This window comes from Suncus etruscus, chromosome 4 (assembly GCF_024139225.1).
Source record: "Suncus etruscus isolate mSunEtr1 chromosome 4, mSunEtr1.pri.cur, whole genome shotgun sequence".
In the NCBI taxonomy this organism is placed as follows: domain Eukaryota; kingdom Metazoa; phylum Chordata; class Mammalia; order Eulipotyphla; family Soricidae; genus Suncus; species Suncus etruscus.
In genome coordinates this window covers 7231223-7250680 of record NC_064851.1, presented here as the reverse complement: position 1 = coordinate 7250680, position 19458 = coordinate 7231223, and the positions used below count along the sequence as shown (strand labels likewise).

The 19458-nt window shown below is 44.8% G+C and overlaps 1 protein-coding gene across 1 annotated transcript in view; it reads right to left on the bottom strand.

The window, feature by feature from the left end:
• Positions 1-19458, bottom strand: part of TNRC6B (trinucleotide repeat containing adaptor 6B) — a 166434-nt gene that overhangs the window by 26158 nt on the left and 120818 nt on the right. Inside the window, exons 9-16 of the mRNA XM_049771535.1 lie at positions 18433-18507; positions 16528-16573; positions 15220-15368; positions 13808-13978; positions 8918-9043; positions 1938-2069; positions 1671-1766; positions 1421-1598 (exon numbers count right to left, since the gene is read on the bottom strand). Of these exons, the coding sequence (XP_049627492.1) occupies positions 1421-1598; positions 1671-1766; positions 1938-2069; positions 8918-9043; positions 13808-13978; positions 15220-15368; positions 16528-16573; positions 18433-18507 (973 nt within the window). The remainder of the gene's footprint in view (positions 1-1420; positions 1599-1670; positions 1767-1937; positions 2070-8917; positions 9044-13807; positions 13979-15219; positions 15369-16527; positions 16574-18432; positions 18508-19458) is intronic.

The window sequence follows — 19458 nt, the reverse complement described above, 5'->3', positions numbered from 1 at the left end:
GTTCAAAAGAGGCAGAGACCCAACTGTTGCTCTTCAAAGAGGCAAGACTGTTCTCAATTGAATTCAATTCTCAAGAGCATTTTAAAGAAGAGTTGGCAGAAGTTGAAGATCTAAAAATGAATGCCTGAAAACTATCCTGGATCAAGGGGTCCCTAAATTCTTTACTCATCTGTGCAGATAGTCACCTCCAAATTAAGGAGTACCCGATCCCAGGGGGACATTCCAGAAATAAACAACAGAGCCAAAGCTATCTGAACAGAGGGACTCTAACTCGGGAACATGGATTTTCAGGGGCTTCCTCCAAATCTCTTTTTGGGTTTATATAGAACAGGACCGTTCTGACCACTGAAATGTCATCCATATCCGAAACCCACTGCATAGTGACGGTTTTTGGTGATTTCGATTTTATTTTTAAGTCGTGGTTGCCTCACAGTTTGGATTTTGTTTACAACATGTTCTGTATTCGGGAAGAGGTATAATTTTTCTGCCAACAAATTCTTGATGAATGTCAAAGGTATAACCTTACATGTACTACATCTATTTAAACCAGATGAAATACTAATATCAAAATAATTTTCTCTATTACGTTTATAATGTTAATTGTAATTTCTCATGTTTTTAAGACAAGCAATCTCATGGATGGAGGTAATAAACCCCTCAACTTGCACGATTCTGTTTTTTTATTTTTGTTTTTGGGTTACACCCGGCAGCACTCGGATTATTCCTGGCACTGCGCTCAGAAATCACTATTGGCAGGCTCAGGTACCATATGGGATTCTGGGAACCGAACCACTGTCTGTCCTGGGTTGGCTGCATACAAGGCAAATGCCCTACCACTGTGCTATCTTCTGGCCCCCCAACTTGCACATATTTTAAAGACCTTAACTTTAGCCCTGTGCAGAAAGTATGAAAAAACATTTATACTGATATTCAGAGATTCCTGGGTATAAGGAAATCTGCCAAGGCAGAGAAGTGAAAGACTTGACAGTCTAGAAGTTGAAACCCTGCTCTGTTTCTGTATGGATTATGTGGTACTGTGGAAAATCAATGAAAACTCTAGAATACTGAGATAACTTAGATGCGTCTTTTGTTAAAAAAAAAAAAAAAAAAAAAAGGAGACTTAGGGCTGAAAAGCATAGCAGGTAGGCCATTTGCCTTGCATATAGTAAACCTGGATTCGATCCTTGGCATCCCATATGGGACGCCGGGAGATCGAACCGAGGTCCTTCCTTGGCTAGTGCTTGCAAGGCAGATACCTTACCTCTAGCGCCACCTTGCCGGCCCCTATTTACCTACTTTGAAGGCTCTCATGACAATGTGGTATAGGCTCAACCTATACCACTGTTACATTCACATGAGACTGGAAGACTGTACACAAAACAAAACAAAGACATGTTTGTCTTCATGACAAATAACTCACCAGAACCATATCCAGGTACTGGCCCTTTGGTTTGAAGGTCTGGGAGCCCCACATTCAGCGCGTTGGGAACCATGTTGTCCAAGTGTGGCTTGGGCCCCACAGGATGTGACGGAGAATGCTTCATGCTCGGCTGCCTCTGCTGCTGTTGCTGTTGGAGCACACTCACCATTCGGGCCAGCTGCAGGAAGAGCAAGTCAGCCTCCCGGAGAGATGGCACCGACGCCCTGCCCCCCACTAGGCCTCGCCGTACCTGCTGCTCTTGCTGTTGGCGCACGGCTTGGGAAATCTTCCTCTGGTTCTGCAGGAGCTGTTGCTGCTGCTGCTGCTGCAGGAGAAGCTGACACGCCTAGGGTGGAGGGAAGGAGGAACTCCCTAAGCTAGGCTACGGTACAGCTCGAAGAGCTCAGTCCTGGCCTTGCTCTGCCAGTTACAGGTGCCCCTCTTCCCTAACCCTACCTCAAGAAGGGGTGGAACAAAGGAGCCCACAGCCCTGGGGAAGTATTTATTTGCTACTCACCAACTGGAACTGGGGAATCTGTGGAAGCTGGCTCAGCATGGCAATTTGTTGAGGAGATAACTGAGGCCCCACATTGAAAAGACCTGGGTTCAGGCCACTGTTGGGAAACTGTTTGAGCATTGAGGCAGAAACCTAGCCAATAAAAGAAAAGAGATAAAGAATGAAGACTTAGATTTCTTTTTTCCAATTTTTTTTTATCCTGTGAAAAAAGAATTCTTGATAGAAAGCAAGCATTAGTTCCTGGCATATAAGACATGTGAGGGCTGCTGCAATAGCACAGAAGGGAAGGTATTTGCCTTGCACAGGTCGACCCAGGCTCGAATCCCGGAACCCCATATGGTCCCCCAAGCCTGCCAGTATCACCAAAAAACAAAAAAAAGTGTATGAAAAATATTTAAAAATTAAGGGGAGGGGCTGGCGTGGTGGCGCTAGAGGTAAGGTGTCTGCCTTGCCAGCGCTAGCCTAGGACAGATCCCCCGGCGTCCCATATGGTCCCCCAAGCCAGGAGTGACTTCTGAGCGCATAGCCAGGAGTAACCCCTGAGCATTACCGGGTGTGGCCCAAAAACCAAAATAAATAAATAAAAATTAAGGGGTTTGGGGCCAGAGTGGTGGAGCACAGTAGGGCATTTGCCTTGCACACTGCTGACCCAGCATGGACCATGGTTCGATCTCCTGGTGTCCCATATTGTCCCCCAAGCCAAGAGCAATTTCTGAGCTCAGAGCAAGAAATAGCACAGTAACAGAGCATTTGCCTTGCAAGCTGCTGACCCAGGAGGGACCCAGTTCGATTCCTGGCATCCCATATGGTCCCCCAGCCTACCAGGGGCAATTTTCTGAGTGCAGAGCCAGGAGTAACCCCTGAGCACTGCTGGGTGTGGGCCAAAAATCAATCAATCAATAAATAAAGTTTAAAAAAATTTAAGGGAGTTGGTATAACTGAAACCCAACTACAAGCATGTTTGTAATCATGGTGCTTACATAAAGGTATTATTAAAAGAAAACACAAGGTGGGGTTAGGATTAGGGTTAGGATTATAGTTAGGGTTAAGGTCAGGTTTAGGGTTTAAAGTTTCCACTCAGTGTTAGGGTTAATGTAAGGGTTAGATTTAAGGTTAGAGTTAGATTAGGGTTAGGCATTAAAGTTAATGTTAGTTTAAGGTTAGTGTTACGTTAGGATTAAGGTTAGATTTATACATAGGGTTAGGGTTAGTTAAGGTTTAGGGTTAGGATTAGGTTAAGGTGAGTGTTAGGGTTAGTTTTAGATTTAGTTAGGGTTAGGGTTACCATTAGGGTTTAAAGTTAGGGATTGTGTAGTGTTGGCCTAGTATTAAGGTTAGGGTTAGATTTAGGATAAAAAAAAAATTAAGGGGTTAAAGGTCGGGAGAACCAACTCCCCTTGAGTGTGTGGTATGCCTGCAGCAACCCCAGGTTCAACTCCCAACAATACATGGTTCCCTGATAGGAGGGTGTGGCCCTCCCTCAAAATTAAGGGGTGAACCCCAGGCATTCCTTCCACCATAACTAATCATGTACACTAGCCCTTCCCAAGCCAAAGGGCAGCATTTTTACTTATTTAGTTATTTAGGGTGTTAGGCCACAACTTGCAATGCTCAGGACTTACTCCTGGCTCTGCACTCAAAGATTGCTCCTGGTGATACACAAGGGACCAGTGCCATTGAGGGTACTGGGAACTGAAGCTGGGTCACCTGTGGACAAAGCAGGAGTCTTACCCTAAACTTTCTCTCTAGCCCAGAGGCAGAATTCTTATTTGAATAACAGCTGAGAATTTCTCCCCAAGTCAAGAAAGGAGTTTGAAACTAAGATTCAGGAAGCTCAGAGTTCCAAACAAAATAAATCCAAACAGATGTACAAGGAAGCGTGTTATTAAAAAGGCAAAATTCTAAGAAAAAGAAAAAAAATCCTTTTTTTTGGTTGTTTTTTTAGGCCACAATAGGCAACGTCCAGGGCTTACTTCTTGGAGGTGCTCAAGGGACTGTATATGGTGCTGGGGACAAAACCAGGCTTGACCACATGTAAAGCAAGCCCCTTCACCCCTTCAAAATAGCAAGACAGGGCCAGGCCATAGCGCAGCAGTAGTGCGTTTGCCTTGCATACAGCCAATCCAGGACAAACCTTGGTTCAATCCCTGGTGTCCCATATGATCCCCCCAAGCCAGGAGCAATTCCTGAACGCATAGCCAGGAGTAACCTCTAAGGGTCACCAGAAACAAACAAACAAACAAACAAACAAACAAACAAACAAACAAGACAAGGAGTGAGTCCTGAGCATTCTCAGTTGTAGCCCCCAAAGAAAAGCAAAGTCACATATAAGGAAACTCCAGGAAGACTATCTCCAGATTTCTCCAAGCCCAGAAGGGCATGATGCAGACAAAGCCTGAACAGAAAAGAGATCCAAGAATACAGACTGCCCAGCTACGTCATCACTCGGACTCAGCCGTTTCACTGAACAGATCAACTGGTCTCATCAACCCCTTGCCATGGGCCTGCCCCTTCTCTCCTACGTTTCCTATTCCTACTTCTCAAAACTAGCAAAAGAAACCTTCATGCCAGGACGCAGGGGAGCACAGGAAGACATTCACAGTGGCACTTCTAAGAGAGAACCCCCTATAACACCCCAAATGCCCATCCATGATGAGTGAACCATGAACATAATGGGCTGAATTCTCTCAGGACTGCCCAAATCCACTTAAGGGGAAAGCCAAAGAGAAAAGTGGGCTAAGGACAATTCAGCAACAGAATGAATACCTCATGTGTGAGGCCCTGAGTTTAGTCCCCAGCACCACCAGAAACCAAACCCAGGGCCAGAGAGATAGCATGGAGGTAGAGCATTTGCCTTGCATACAGAATGACGGTGGTGGTTCGAATCCCGGCATCCCATATGGTCCCTGAGCCTGCTAGGAGCGATTTCTGAGCGTAGAGCCAGGAGTAAACCCTGAGCGCTGCCGGGTGTGACACAAAAACAAAAAACAAGAAACAAAAAAAAAAAAAAGAAAGAAAAAGAAACCAAACCCACCCCCACCCTCCCGAAAAAGAAAATTCACTGAAGGCTGTCTTCAGTACATACATTTAAAAATAAGAGGGATAAAATAATTTTGTATAAAATAGATAAAGTCTATTTTAAAAAAGGCAAGAAATACTAGCTGGGGCACTTTGACATGTTCAAGCCAACTTAAATGCCAGTATCTCACAGGTTCCAAAACTGAGTCATAAAATTGTGACGGTCACTTTGAAGACTTCCTCTCCAGCACCGTTCTACTTCCTTCTCTTTCATGCTGAACATGGTCCGTCTTCTACATACGTACAGAACCAGAGAGAAGTGCCATCAAACTCCTGGCAAGTGGTCACCCGCAAAGGAGCTATATAGAGCACTTAGAGGACAAGCCTGCACAGCTTCGGGTGGGGTGGGGTGGGGGGAATCAGTCACTCTGGGGTCAAGGCCCTTCACTCTCCAGCTGGGCAGGACACAACTCGGGTCTAGACAGAGCCACAACAGCACTTAGGAAAGCAATCAAAGAACAGCAGTGGGGAGTCCTGGCCTGAACCTCGCATTTTGAATACCTGACTTCACAGGAAGGAAAGGGCAGGGTAAAGCCCTAGGCCCGAGACATGTGTCACAAATCTTAAAGATGGATTTTAATCCTTCCCCCAGTGCTTCTGTGAAGCACTGGCCAACCTGAGAAAGCAGTGAAAGTGAAGGTAAAATGGAGTAATGTCCCTAGAAAGCAGTTAAAACAAAGGCAAAACTCAGTACTACTTGTCAGAATTTTTTACTTGATTTTAGCCAAAAAGCCAATAAGTGATTATTTGGTCAAAATATTCATATGCTCATGTACCCTGACATAAAATTTCATTTTGAGCAGCCAGATTTAGAAATGATGTGAAGAGAATCTACCTCAAAGGGAATTTCTACAGCACTACTGAAGAAAGCATAAAGTTAGAAACTATAATAGCCAGGGTCTGGAGAGATAGCACAGTGGTAGGGCATTTGCCTTGCATGCTGCCGTCCACGACCTGGTTAGATTCCCAGCATCCCATATGCTCTCCTAAGCCTGCCAGGGGCAATTTCTGAGTGCAGAGCCAAGAGCAACCTGTCAGCATGATGGGTGTGACCAACGCCACCCTCCAAAAAAAGTAAAAAATGAATTTAAGTTCTTCTCTCTGTAATTATTGAGACTTAAATATAAACAGCTTTTGGGGCCAGAGAGATAGCACAGCAGTAGGGCAATTGCCTTGCATGTGGCCAAATCCGGATGGTCTCCGGTTCAATTCCTGGCATCCCATACGGTCCCCCAGCCTGCCAGGGGTGATTCCTGAGTGCAGAGCCAGGAGTAACCCCTGAGCACCGCTGGGTGTAGCCCAAAACCAATCAATCAATTAAAAAAAAAAAAAGAAAGAAACTATAATAGCCAATGGGAGTTGAGGATGCATGTGAGAATAGAATCACCGAGGCTGGACAAGCATGAAGCTCAAGGATAATAGGATAGAGCAATTCTACAGAGCTCAGGAATAGGAGAACAAAGCCATATTCTAGGTCAGGCGGGCATGGAGATCAGGGGACCACACTCCTCTTGTGGTATATGTGTGGGAGCCCTTTAGTTTCATCCCTGCACACACCCGTCTATCCCCAATCTCCCCAAAGAATGATCAGCATGAAAACAGGCAAAAATACCAGAAGCCAATTCATGATTAATTCAAGCAGCAGAATGTAGTGGCCAGGAATGGAATGAAGTGCAAAGCATGCTTGGTACATGAGCAGAGGCTGAGTAGGGGACTGGCTCCAAATAATCTGCTACTGCTTGGGGTCGAGACGGGGGCGTGGTGTCAGGGAGGAATTTTTTTCTCTATTATTATCCAACTTACAGTGTGGTCACTCTACTTATTAGCTTTCCTTTCAGCATATGGACACATAAACATGCCTCTGCATACTATGTATAGATCTACAGACATCTACCCAACTACTTTGCTTTTCTTTTTTTTTTTTTTTGGTTTTTGGGCCACACCCGGTGACGCTCAGGGGTTACTCCTGGCTATGCGCTCAGAAGTCGCTCCTGGCTTGGGGGACCATATGGGACGCCGGGGGATCGAACCGCGGTCCGTCTCCTAGGCTAGCGCAGGTAAGGCAGGCACCTTACCTCGAGCGCCACCGCCCGGCCCCCGACTTTGCTTTTCAATTGTGAGCATGTCAGGGGCTGAAGAGATAGCATAGGAGTTTACCCAAGCTTACATGTGGCCAATTCCTGGCACTAAAATATGGGCCCCCTGAGCCCTGTGGGTATGGCCCAAAGCCCAAAATAAAGTAATATAAAAAATAAGAGGGACTGATAGCACAGCAGGCAGGGCAATGGACTTGCATATGGCCAACCCAGGTTTTGTCCCTGGCATCCCATACTGTCCCCTCAAATATCTTCAGGGATGATACCTGAACAGAGAGCCAGGAGTAAACCCCTGAGCCTGCCAGGTGTGCCCCTGCAAATAAAAATTAAAAAAAAAAAAAAAAAAAGAGCCCATCAGGGCCAGAGAGATAGTACAGCAGGCAGGTACTTCCCTTGCATGCTGCAAACCTGGCTCAACCCTCAGCATCCCATATGGTTCTTTGAGCACCACCGGGAGTGATTCCTGAGTGCAGAGCCGGAAATAGTAACTCCTGGGCATCACCAGCATGGTGTACACACAGACACACACACAGAGACACACACATCAGAAATTTCCACTGTCTATTATTCTACCCTTAATATGCATGATAGAAACATTAACCAGGTTGGGAGATTCTAGGGACCACCAAACTCAGAGTCTCTCAAGTGTCAGGTCTGTACTCTCCACTGGGCTACATCTCTGGCTCTACCACATGGAGCTAAATAATTTCTGAGACACAGAAGAAAACACGCATTCTTTTTCGGGCAACAGGTGGTGCTGTGGTCAGAAACCAGCAATCCTTGGATCTCTCTGAGGAGATGAACCATCTCTTCCCTGTCCAAGCATCCTTGGACATCCTATGCTCCACATGCTGTAAGACTGGCCTCTTGCCAATGTGTGCTTCAATGGTGCTGCCGGGGCACTCTCAAGAATGAGTACAGCACCAAGAACTGTTCCAGGCACCAATGTCAATCTTTGCTACCTCATTAGCTATGTTTTGTCCTGCCTGCCATCCAAGGGACTGACCTGGGGCTGATGCATACAAAGGCATGTGCTTAACCACTGAACCACTTTCTTGGCCCCTTCTTTAGTTCTAAATTTACCCTGGGATAACCAGTCAGTAGTTTCACTTAACCTAAAACTTTCAAAACAGGTATGCAATGTAGCCCTCAGGTAACATATGCCTTACATGTTTTGAGCTAGATCCATGACACTGTAAATGATGACAACAAAATCTTTGCAGCATAAGCAAGAACTCGGAAACTGTTGTTTACGTAGTGCGTGTGAATCCTAGAGATAGAAACCAGTTTCTAGATGCCAACCTGTCAGAATTTATAAAGTAATTTTAAACATATGCAATTAAATAAAGCCAGTATTAGGATACTCTATGATATCTAAGATGAAAATAGTCACAATATTTTGCAGACAAGAACATTATTGCATGATACAATTTAAAAAGTGATCCACTAAGATAACCTTGATTCTTGGCCCGAGTTTCACATGTTTTACATGTTTAACTCTTAATTCCCTTTATGACTGCACAATCAGCTGATGACTGAAAACCACCTAGACCAGTGGTCGGCAATCTTTTTTTTCAACTGAGCCAAATCGCACCAAAACCACGATTGAAATTTATTTTGAGAGCCACACAGGGTGCGCACTGACAGGCTAGGAGCAGAGTCCAGACTCCTGGAGCAGCTGCCCAGCACACAGAAGAGCCAAATTAAAAGTGGAAAGAGCCAATTGTGGCTCGAGAGCCACAAGTTGCTGACCACTGACCTGGACAGACTTTACAATTTTGCACTGTGGAGACAAAAACTGCTTACCTGGGGGGAAATAAACTGGGGAGGCACTTGCGCCCGGAGATTAGGGGAAGAATTTAGCGGCTGCACTGGTGTGTGCATACCTCTCGATTGTGCTGTGCTATTTCCAAATAGACCGTGATTGCCACCCTGCAAACAGAACAGCAATGGTAAGACCTTCTGGGAATGAAAGAAAAGAAAACACAAGCACAAAGTTTCGGCTTTGCGTCTCTCTGAAGAGCCTATCCTGTGCTCTACTGAATGAAGCTCCTGAATTTTTTGTTTTGTTTTGGGCCACACCCGGCAGTGCTCAGTCATCACTTCTAGCTCTGCACTCATAAGTCACTTCTGGCCGGCTCGGGAGACCCTATGGGATGCTGGAGATCGAACCCGGGGTTGGCTGTGTGCAAGGCAAACGCTCCCCGATGTGCTGTCTCCTGCCCAAAGCTCCTGAATTTTTGTGTTGGAATATTAGGAAAAAATACTCCAATCCGATCATGGGCCTGTCGTCACTGCTCTGCAATCAGATGCTCTGACTAAACTATAAGGGCTAAATGTAGTCAAGTGTTGGGGGGGGGGGGGGGACATGCACTGAGCTATTTTTTTCCCCTCCTAATTTCAAGGCATAGGCAATGAAATGCTTATTCTACCCAATTTCCTCACAAGGCTTTTAACTTAAGATCTATCTTAAAAAGTTCCTGAGTATCAATATAGGCTTGTGAATTACATCAGTTATGGAACATTGCAATACAGCTTCTCTGAATTGGATAGTCTGGTCATAATCTACCTATCTCCACAATGGCCCTATGTCAGACTAACCCACTTCTTTACTAGGAGACAAACTGTGAGCTAGATGAAAAGGGAAGAAAGGAAGGGATGAACAATGATTACAGGGATAACAAAGTTTTACTCACCTGTAACTTCTTACTCAAATGTTTGAATATCAGTTTCTAAAGAGAAGCTTAATTCCCTGATTGCTGAAGGGCATACTTCCAGACCCCTGGAGTCCAAGAGTGGCCGAAATGTGGGCCAAAGCTGGGCCTTCCTTGTGACTGTCCTGGCTGAGATAAGCTTTTGGCAAAGCGACTGCATTTGATAATTTGGTACTTTTCTACACCACCTTAACTGGTCTATCCCTGGCCTAACCCAGGGCTCATCCTATCAGGAAACCTTCCTCAGAACCATCTTCCTCATTTCACACCCACATTAGCTGAGTCCCACTTTATGGCCCCCCTCCCACGATCCCATCTGATTTCATCATCAAATCATGCTGTCGTTTCTTTCCATTCTGTTCTTCCACCATGCCTAACCTTTCTCCTGTGTGTGCCCAGAACCCCAAGGTCTGGAGGATGAGGACCTCTGGGATCCTTGATTCAGACACTCAGACACGTTCCACTGACAGTGGAGGAAGCTGCACCACAGCTGACCCACATCTGTGCCCTCCAAAGTCATCACCACCTTCTCCCCACAATCCCGGGGGGGAAATCAAAGTTGTTCAGAAGAACTAGTATGGCAGCATTGCATTCTAGAACACTTAATGCATCCTGATGGCCTCATGACTCGAAATCAGGCTAAGGGATAGCTATAGGGAAATTCATGAACTTAAAAGTCTTTCAGAAATAAAAAAACAATTGTAAAAATAAAGTGGAAATGGCAGTTAACATCGGTGTCTACCTCGTTAAAGAAAATAAGTGGAAAAGCCACTATCAGAAATTCCAGGCCATTTCACCTTAGACCAGTTGATAGTCACATAGGAAAAGCAGAGATATTGGGGGGGAGGGGTACGCTGCATTCATTTCACTAAGAACATTCTGTGAAGATCATTCTCACGTTTCACTATCAATTAATAACATGGCTATATTACATGCGAATTACTCCTGGGCTGGGTTCCTCGAATAGGGGGTTTCTGGTAGTTCAAGAAACCCTTATTTTAGTAGTTCCAGAGTTGCTGTGTGAGGATCTAATTTTTTTTACTTTTAACCTCTCTTTTGGTAAGATACATAACAAGGAATTTGCTTTTATACATTTTGTAAAATCAAATCCCATTTTCTATTACCACCATATGCTTTAGGTTTTGTTATCAGGGTCTTTAAAGACCAGCAAGCCCTTCAACCTACATGGTTATTTGACATACTAACTATATAGTAAATTAATAATCCAAAACACCATCCATGATAATTTTATATGGAACCCTGGCAATATAAGTTGGTTGGCAAGTGACATGGATATAATTATTGTCACCATTCAGGTCCAATATTTACTTTAAACTACATTGAGAAGTTAAGAAAATGATTACAAAAAGCTTGTAGTAAATATATTAACAGTGGTTTATCTGAATTCTTTCTTTTTTTTTTTTTTTCTTTTTGGTTTTTGGGCCACACCCGGTGTTGCTCAGGGGTTACTCCTGGCTGTCTGCTCAGAAATAGCTCCTGGCAGGCTCGGGGGACCATATGGGACACCGGAGTTTGAACCAACCACCTTTGGTCCTGGATCGGCTGCTTGCAAGGCAAACGCTGCTGTGCTATCTCTCCGGACCCTATCTGAATTATTTCTAAACATCATTGTTTTTGTATTTATTTATTTATTTATTTTGGTTTTTGGGTCACACCCGGCAGTGCTCAGGGGTTACTCCTGGCTCTACGCTCAGAGATCGCCCCTGGCAGGCACAGGGGACCATATGGGATGCCGGGATTCAAACCACCGTCCTTCAGCATGCAAGCCAAATGCCTTACCTCCATGCTATCTCTCCAGCCCCCTAAACATCATTGTTAAGTCAGGTTTTACAACCTAGTTTTTTAGGGACTGGACAGGGCTATTTATGTCAGTTACAGTGTTTAATTCATAAAATATATTAATCAAAAACATTTATGAATTTGGGCTGGGGAGATAGCGCCAAGGGTTGGAGAACAGGCTGGGTCTGATACCGAGCAATTAAATGGTTCCCTAAGGTAAGCAGGAGTGACCCCAAGCATCAGTCAGTATAAGGCCCCAAACCACAAACAATAAAAAGCACTGCTGAGTTAACTGAAACCTGTGGCTTGCAAATAAAATTCTTCAATTTTGTCTTTTTAAAAACATAAGAGCACCAGCAGAGCTCGAGATGCCAAGGATCACTCCTGACATTGCTCAGAGGATACCCTAGGGCAATACCCAGCACAGGGGAGCAAAATCAGGGCCTCCTGAATATTTTAACATATTAAAATACATTAATCTCATGAAAGGGGTCTGGGATAACCATGTGGGTCACCTAGATCTCTCTCTCATGTGTGTGCACACGCACACGTGTGTAAGACATTCAAAATAATACACTAGGTGATGTGCAGTGTGTGTGTGTGTGTGTGTGTGTGTGTGTGTCTCTGTCTGTCTGTGTGTGTCTGTCTGAAATCAGGGTTAAGAGTACCAGGAAACAAGATTGTTTCCTATTTTTCTGTACCTCAACCAAAAACAAAAAACCCACTCATTTTCCTGTTTATATAAATAATACATACCCATGTCCTCAACAGAAATATTAAGAAAAACAGTGACACGTAAAGAGGAAAAAAGAGGGGGGAAAAAGAGGGAAAAAAAGAATTAGTAACGGGACAAGGATGGTGAGAAATGTAGCAATAGTGATAGAGGGATGGGTTTTGGACATTATGAATATATCACAGTTTTTCAACTGAAAACATTTATTTAAAAAAAAAAATCACCGGTAACACCCAGTCTAAAGAGAAACGTGTGCTGAACACACGGATGTTACACAATTCACCCTGGTCTGTAGGCTGCACCTGATGGTGCTCTCAGGGCCTCCTTTCAGCTTTGCTCAGGGAACCATGTGGAGCGGCGAAAGGTCACCTTCAAGGCACAGGCACAGGAAACACTATGTTCGACCTGAGTGACAGTTTATATAGGGGGAGAGGAGTTATGTTCAGCGATTCCAGGGGCCACTCCTACCCATAGACTGGGCCAAACAAGCCAGGTGTTTTCATGCTCAAACCCAGGAAGCAGCACAATCTGGGCTTTGGGTGTTGTTGGCCACCCTGGTCACAGTCGAAGATGCTTTTGAAGAGCTGGGACACATGGGCCCTTCGTTTCTACGTGGAGTTCTCCCAGGAGACAGAAGGGTGACCACTAATAACGGAATGTGCTCTGACAAGACTTGAGGGGGTAATTGGACACAAAGCTATGGTTGATAAAAGATCACCATGCAAGGAATCCTGGTCCTAACTGATGGTTTTCTCGGCCAACACTACCACAGAGTTACTGTGGAAAGCAAAGGCCTATGAGGGCCAGGAGGTGGCAGGGCGAGTCCTACCAGTCTTGCTTCTATGGCACTGCCACCCTAAAGGACTTGCTGACCAGAACAGGTCAGTGGCTGAGACACTGCCCTGTGGGTGTCACACCTGGTCTTGCCCAGAGCTGTGGGTGCTGAGAGAAGTAGACTTTCTCTGGCTAAATATTCAATTTTACTGAGAGGCATTAGGCTTTTGGCATTAGGCTGTTACCCTGAAGTATTTCTTTGTAGGTTTTTGTTTTTCAAACTAGCTATTTAGATGGAAAAGACCTGAAAAGTATTACTTGCCATTTAATCTCAGGTCCAAAAAAGATGGCATATTTATTGCTCAATGACAGGATAAAAAGGTGTCTATGCAGTTTTTTAGCATTTTTCTAAGCCAGCTATTAACTTGTTAAATATGAAAGTATGACAAAAAAAATGAGAAGAAACAAGTTCGAAAAATAAACAATTAAATCATGTCGAGAAACATGAAGAAGGATGGCGTCCATGGGCTGACCGGTAAAACCTATGCTGAGTATCATTCTGTGCATTCAGTTATCAACCAATTTCCCAAGACAGACAAATGATGCAATAAACTGTGGACCGGGGCCATGGCCGGGCCACAGCCAAGCAGTGATAAATTTGAGAGGCCTCCTTACTTGTCTAGCAGCGAAGTTTTGGGGGTTGAGCCCTGTGCCGATTGCTCCAAGGCTGACGTTGGGTAGTGTGGAACCAGAGGGAGACAGCTTGTAGCTGGGAGAAGGGGAGAAGGGAGAGCAGGGAGCCTCATCCCCAAGGCACCCATCTTGATTGGAGAAAGGCAAAGTCAGCTGAAAAGCAGTAGTAGTTAGCCAATCACAGTGAGTGTTGGTCAGTGAGGCAACAGAATGCGAGGAGGGGAGAGAAAGACACACCAGGAACAAAGACAGTTAGAGTGGATCAGCAATCAATGAGGAGCACTTGGCTCTGATAATATCGTCACCCTTTGCCCACTCAGCCATCCTCTTTGATAAGATTTCTCCCTGTCTCTAAGTTACTAATACACTCTGCCCCTTCCACCGAGACAAATAAGGCCAGACATTTCATTTTTAATCATCTAGTATTGATCATTTTTCACCATGCAGTGACTTCGACAGAAGCCAGGATTAACCCTTGGAATATGGTGCGGTCTGGACTGCGTTCATGGAGAGAGAAGTAGGCTAGATCTCAACTTGGGTTTTAATGGCTTCTTTCAAGAGCAGAAACACTGCAAATTTGGGACTTGGGATAAGGCAAACAATCTCCTCCATTAGCAAGGTTAGTTAGTTATCAAGCCAAAGACTCACTTAGATCAAGAAGTTGAGAATAACTAAACACAGGTCTTTAGGGAAGAGGAGGAAAGTAAGTTGTCTTAGAGACAGCAAGACAGAATATTTGGGGTTGTCTTGACAAACCAGGCAAGACTTTGGAGAAGTGTAAAATTCGCACGAGATCCCACAATCTAATTTGTAAGTGCACAGTAGCAAAAAAAGAGAATTAAGTTTAAAATGGTCTCTAAAAGTCCTGATATTATATTAAGTGGGCGTTTCCCTTTGAGTCAGAGCATTTTTATCCCCTCCAAACTTTATCAATTTTTTTCTTTTTTTTTTTTTTTTTTTTTTTTGTGGTTTTTGGGTCACACCCGGCAGTGCTCAGGGGTTATTCCTGGCTCCAGGCTCAGAAATTGCTCCTGGCAGGCACGGGAGGACCATATATGGGACGCCGGGATTCGAACCGATGACCTCCTGCATGAGAGGCAAACGCCTTACCTCCATGCTATCTCTCCGGCCCCTTTATCAATTTTTTTCAAAACTTAAGACTCCTCTTGACAAAACTCACAGTCTAAGATGGGTGGTTCTAGGCCTGCCTGATCACCCGTCCACATGAAAGGTTTTCTAGTCACTGCTTAAACGCAGGTGACGTTTGTGCTAGGCTCAGTAATCTAGCTCAGGACTTAGCTTTAAGCTTTTTCCCGGAATCAAGTATCACCTGAGAAAGGGGGGAATCAAAAAGGTTTCTTGGAATGACGCGCTTAAACATCAAGCCCACTCACCTTCTCGAAGTAAGGCCCACTCTCTGTGGTTCCCATGTCTTTGGAATTAGGTGGACGGAACCCGGACCGATCCTTCCTCATGATATCATTGAAATCCCCGAGATTCATTGCTCGCTTGTCCACATCGAATTTTTTGTCTGGAAGGCTCCCTGAGGGATGGCACAGGTAGAGAAAGACAATGCTAAGAGCTAAACTCACCATCATGAATAACGATAACTCCCTCCACCCAACAGACTCCCTCAAACAGTCTTTCCAGTAAGTCTCTGGATACAAGACCCAAAGAGTCTATGTGGTTTGGCTGCCCGTGTGCTGAATACTACTCATAAATGCAAATATCCTGCCCAAGAAATGTGGTCTTTTGCTACTGAAGCATCTGTTAAGAGGATAGACATGAAACACTGTTCCTGGGGAGAAAAGACTAAAGACTAAAGGGCATCATCATGGCCCTGAAGTTTATTACTCAGAGTTGAGCAGGAGAGGTCATGTACCTCAAGTGTTGTGTGGCACAGTTCCCAGGTGAAAGGAGTCTCCCCACTTTTCTTTGGTTGTTTCTGTCCTAGTGCTGGGGAGTGTACTAGGAGGAGCACCTGTAGTAGTAGTAGTGCATGGGGAAAGGGGCTAGTCTTGGCACTGTTGGCAATGCCAGGGATTAACCCGAAGTCCTCACATGTGCAAGGGGTGTGAGCAACAACTGAGCCACCTCCAACGCCATGCTTCTACCTACGTTTCCTTCAGAGATCTTTGAAGCTTGCTCAGTGCTCCCAGAAGTCTATTGGTTATCCTCACATTTTAAATAGCACAGCTCAAAAACTATTTGGAGAACCAAGAGCACAAGGGAAAGAGTCGTCAAACAGACTGAGACTGTGTCTTAGGCACTGGGGATAGGGACTTGTCAATAAGGGGCATTCACTGCAGACAGTACCGATAATGAGACGACATGACTCAGATTATAGGGCCACAGGTATAATCTGTTTGGCCACATGAAAAATTAGTTTCCAGTCCACTGCCTCCAATATCGAAACATCAGGTCACTGGTACTGATTAGAATACTGGCCTCGTTACAATCTGCAGAACCTGGCAGACCTGAGCCCGCATCCCTGCAAGGATGTCCTCAGCAAGCTCATCTGTTCTCACTGCTGACCCAAGAGCATCCTGCTGGCTCTTGAAGCCTCTGACTTTTCTTCCTGTTCTGGTGTGGAGCGTGAGAGCTTCCCTGAGTTAGAATCTGACCAACAGTGGCCTTTCTAATTCAGAAGGGCCAAAGGACCCCCGCCCCCCAACAACTGCCCAGGACTAAGTTATACACACCTACAGATAAATCCATTTTGCTGCTTGGATTATCTTCAGTTTGACTCTGGAAAAAGTAAGTAAATAAAGAGCAATGAGGGAGGATTGAAGCCAGATTTTGAGCCAGATAAAGTCAAAAGGAAACAGCATTATTCAAAGCCACCCACATATTACTCTGGGCACTCTACAGGGTTTATGTTGTAGGGGAGACACTAGATGATTGACATGAGGCACAGAGGATGAAATTTGAATTGGCTGCATGTAAGGCAGTCACCCAGTCTGCTATCTCTCAGGTTCCAAGACAGTGACTTTTATTTTATTTTGGTTTTTGGGCCACACCTGGCAGTGCTCAGGGGTTATTCTTGGCTCTACACTCAGAAGTTAGTCCTGGCAGGCTCAGGGATCATACGGGATGCCGAGGATCGAACCCGGGTTAATTGCATACAAGTCACACTATATACTAAGCTATGGCCCCTGCTCCCAAAAAGACTTGATTTGAGGCCACACCCTGTAGTGCCTGGAAATGACCCCCAGCTCCCTACTTATGGGCTGTACCTGCCAGTGCTCAGGGTACCTGGGATGGAACCTGAAGTTTCCATAGGCAAAACATGGGTTCAGCCCACTGAGCTCTCTCTTAGGTTCCAATAACAATTTTAGAACCATCAAGATGATGGCTGCTGAGGACTATAGTCAGCCCATAATTCACTTTTTACACAGAATCTGTTTCAGTAAATCTATGGCCAAGGCAACAGTTAAACAGCTGCTTGGAGAAATAAACTCTTGTCCTCAAGTTCCAGTCAGCTCAGGATAAAGTTTCATAAGTGTCAGCCAACTGATGACAACTTCTTCCCGTGACTTGTGAAGTCACCAAATGTTACGATGTGGAGCCAAGTCATCCGTCTTTTGGCAACTAGGGACAGGGTATCCCCACATCGTTCAAGAGATAAGAAACCGAAAAATACTGCCAGAATTCCCTATACAAATAATCATAAATATTTTTCTCTCATTGCTCCAGTTAAGAAAAATTTACAAGAGAACTAAACACGCAAGCAAATTCCTCTAGTCATTTTGATGTTGTGGTCATTAAAAATTATATTTGTGGATTGAAGTGATAGCACAGTAGCGAAGGCATTTGCCTTGCACATGGCTGACCCAAGTTCGTTCCCCAGCATCCCATGGGGTCCCCCTAGAATGACCTCTGAGCATTGCTGGGTGCTGGCCCAAAATCCTAAACAAACAAACAAACAAACAAATAAATTCTATTTGAACGGGTATAGTAGTATTGCCAGAGAAAATGAGATGCATTTCAAGTACCTGGCTCTTTACCATCTCCTCCTAAAGAAAAGGAGTGCGAATTTAAAAAAGCCATAACTGGGCTCGGAGAGATAGCACAGCGGCGTTTGCCTTGCAAGTAGCCGATCCAGGACCAAAGGTGGTTGGTTCTAATCCCGGTGTCCCATATGGTCCCCCGTGCCTGCCAGGAGCTATTTCTGAGAGACAGCCAGGAGTAACCCCTGAGCACCACCGGGTGTGGCCCAAAAACAAAAACAAAAACAATAAAAAAGCTATAATCATCAAATAGAGGAGTCTTTCATTAAAAATAGGACAGAGGGGGCTAGAGATATAGTGGATACAGTGGGCAGGGTACTTTGATTACAGCTTGCATGTAATCAACCCAAGTTTGATCTCTTACTAGTCCCACAAACCCTACCAGGGAGTCCTGAGCATAGGGTCAGGAGTAAAATCTGAGCAGTCAGGTGTGGCTCCCAAACAAAAACAGAAAGAATAAAACAGAGAATAAACACTGCTTAATATGAAAGATCAAGAATGCTGCTCACCCAGTTTCTAGATTTGTGATTTGGGGGTAACAAGTAGCCTTAAAATCTGTTGAGATAAATTACACATATGAAAAAAAAGGAAACTTACCAGCAATCCCATATTTGAAAACTGTTTGGCAAGAGGATTCATCCATGAATCGTTGTTCCCTCCCTTTAGTGAGCACTGCAGAGATGAAACACGGTAACCTCAGAACCAAATGACTTAGTTCTTAGTTGCTTATGTCTAAAGCCCAGACTCAAAACACAGAACTGGGAGCTTGTCACTTTAATCCTAAGGATTCCTCTGGATGACTCTCTTGGTGTTTTCTATGTCAGAAAGAGCAACAAGCCTTACCTGAAGCTTTGTTTTTTACATTTCATTCACCACAAGGAATTAGAAGTAACTGGAGAAAGAGACACTCAGCTGTATGGTTGTGCCCTTTTTTGGAGCATGGTGGCGTGGTGAGGGAGAACTTCTCAAGCTGTGACCAGAAAACATGGGAGGGTAGGGGTAGGGATTTGACATCTCTGGGAGGTTCCTGGCACAAATGCATGGACGTGATGGTGCTTGTCCAGTGCCAGGTAACCAATTCAGGGTCTCAAACATGCCAGGCATGTGCTTCAGCCCTCGGGAGCTACTGTCCTATTCCAATCAAGGCAATTTCAATTTCTGCTTTTTTGTTTGTTTGTTTGTGGGACTGAATCCAGGACTGAATGCAGCTTCTCATACACGCGAGGCAAGTGCTCTACTGCTGAGCTACATCCCAGCATTTTAATCTTATAAACAGAGGGCCAGTATGAGACATAATTTCTTTCTTTTATTGGGGGGGGGGGGTGGTTAGGTGGGGAGGAAAGCCACATATCCAGCAGTGCTCAGGGATTATTTCTGATTCTGTACTCAGGAATCACTCCTGATTCCTACCAGGAATCAGACTGGAAGACTTCCTACCAGGTGTCTATTCCCAGTAGACTTAGGACCAAACAGGATGCCAGAAATTGAACCCAGGTCGATCACATACTAAGCAAGCACCCTCCACACTGTACTATCTCTCCAACCTCTCCAGAATAATTCTTGCAAGTTAGTACTTTCTCTTTCAATTCTTCTTGTAATTTGATGGAAGCTTATGCTAGCTGA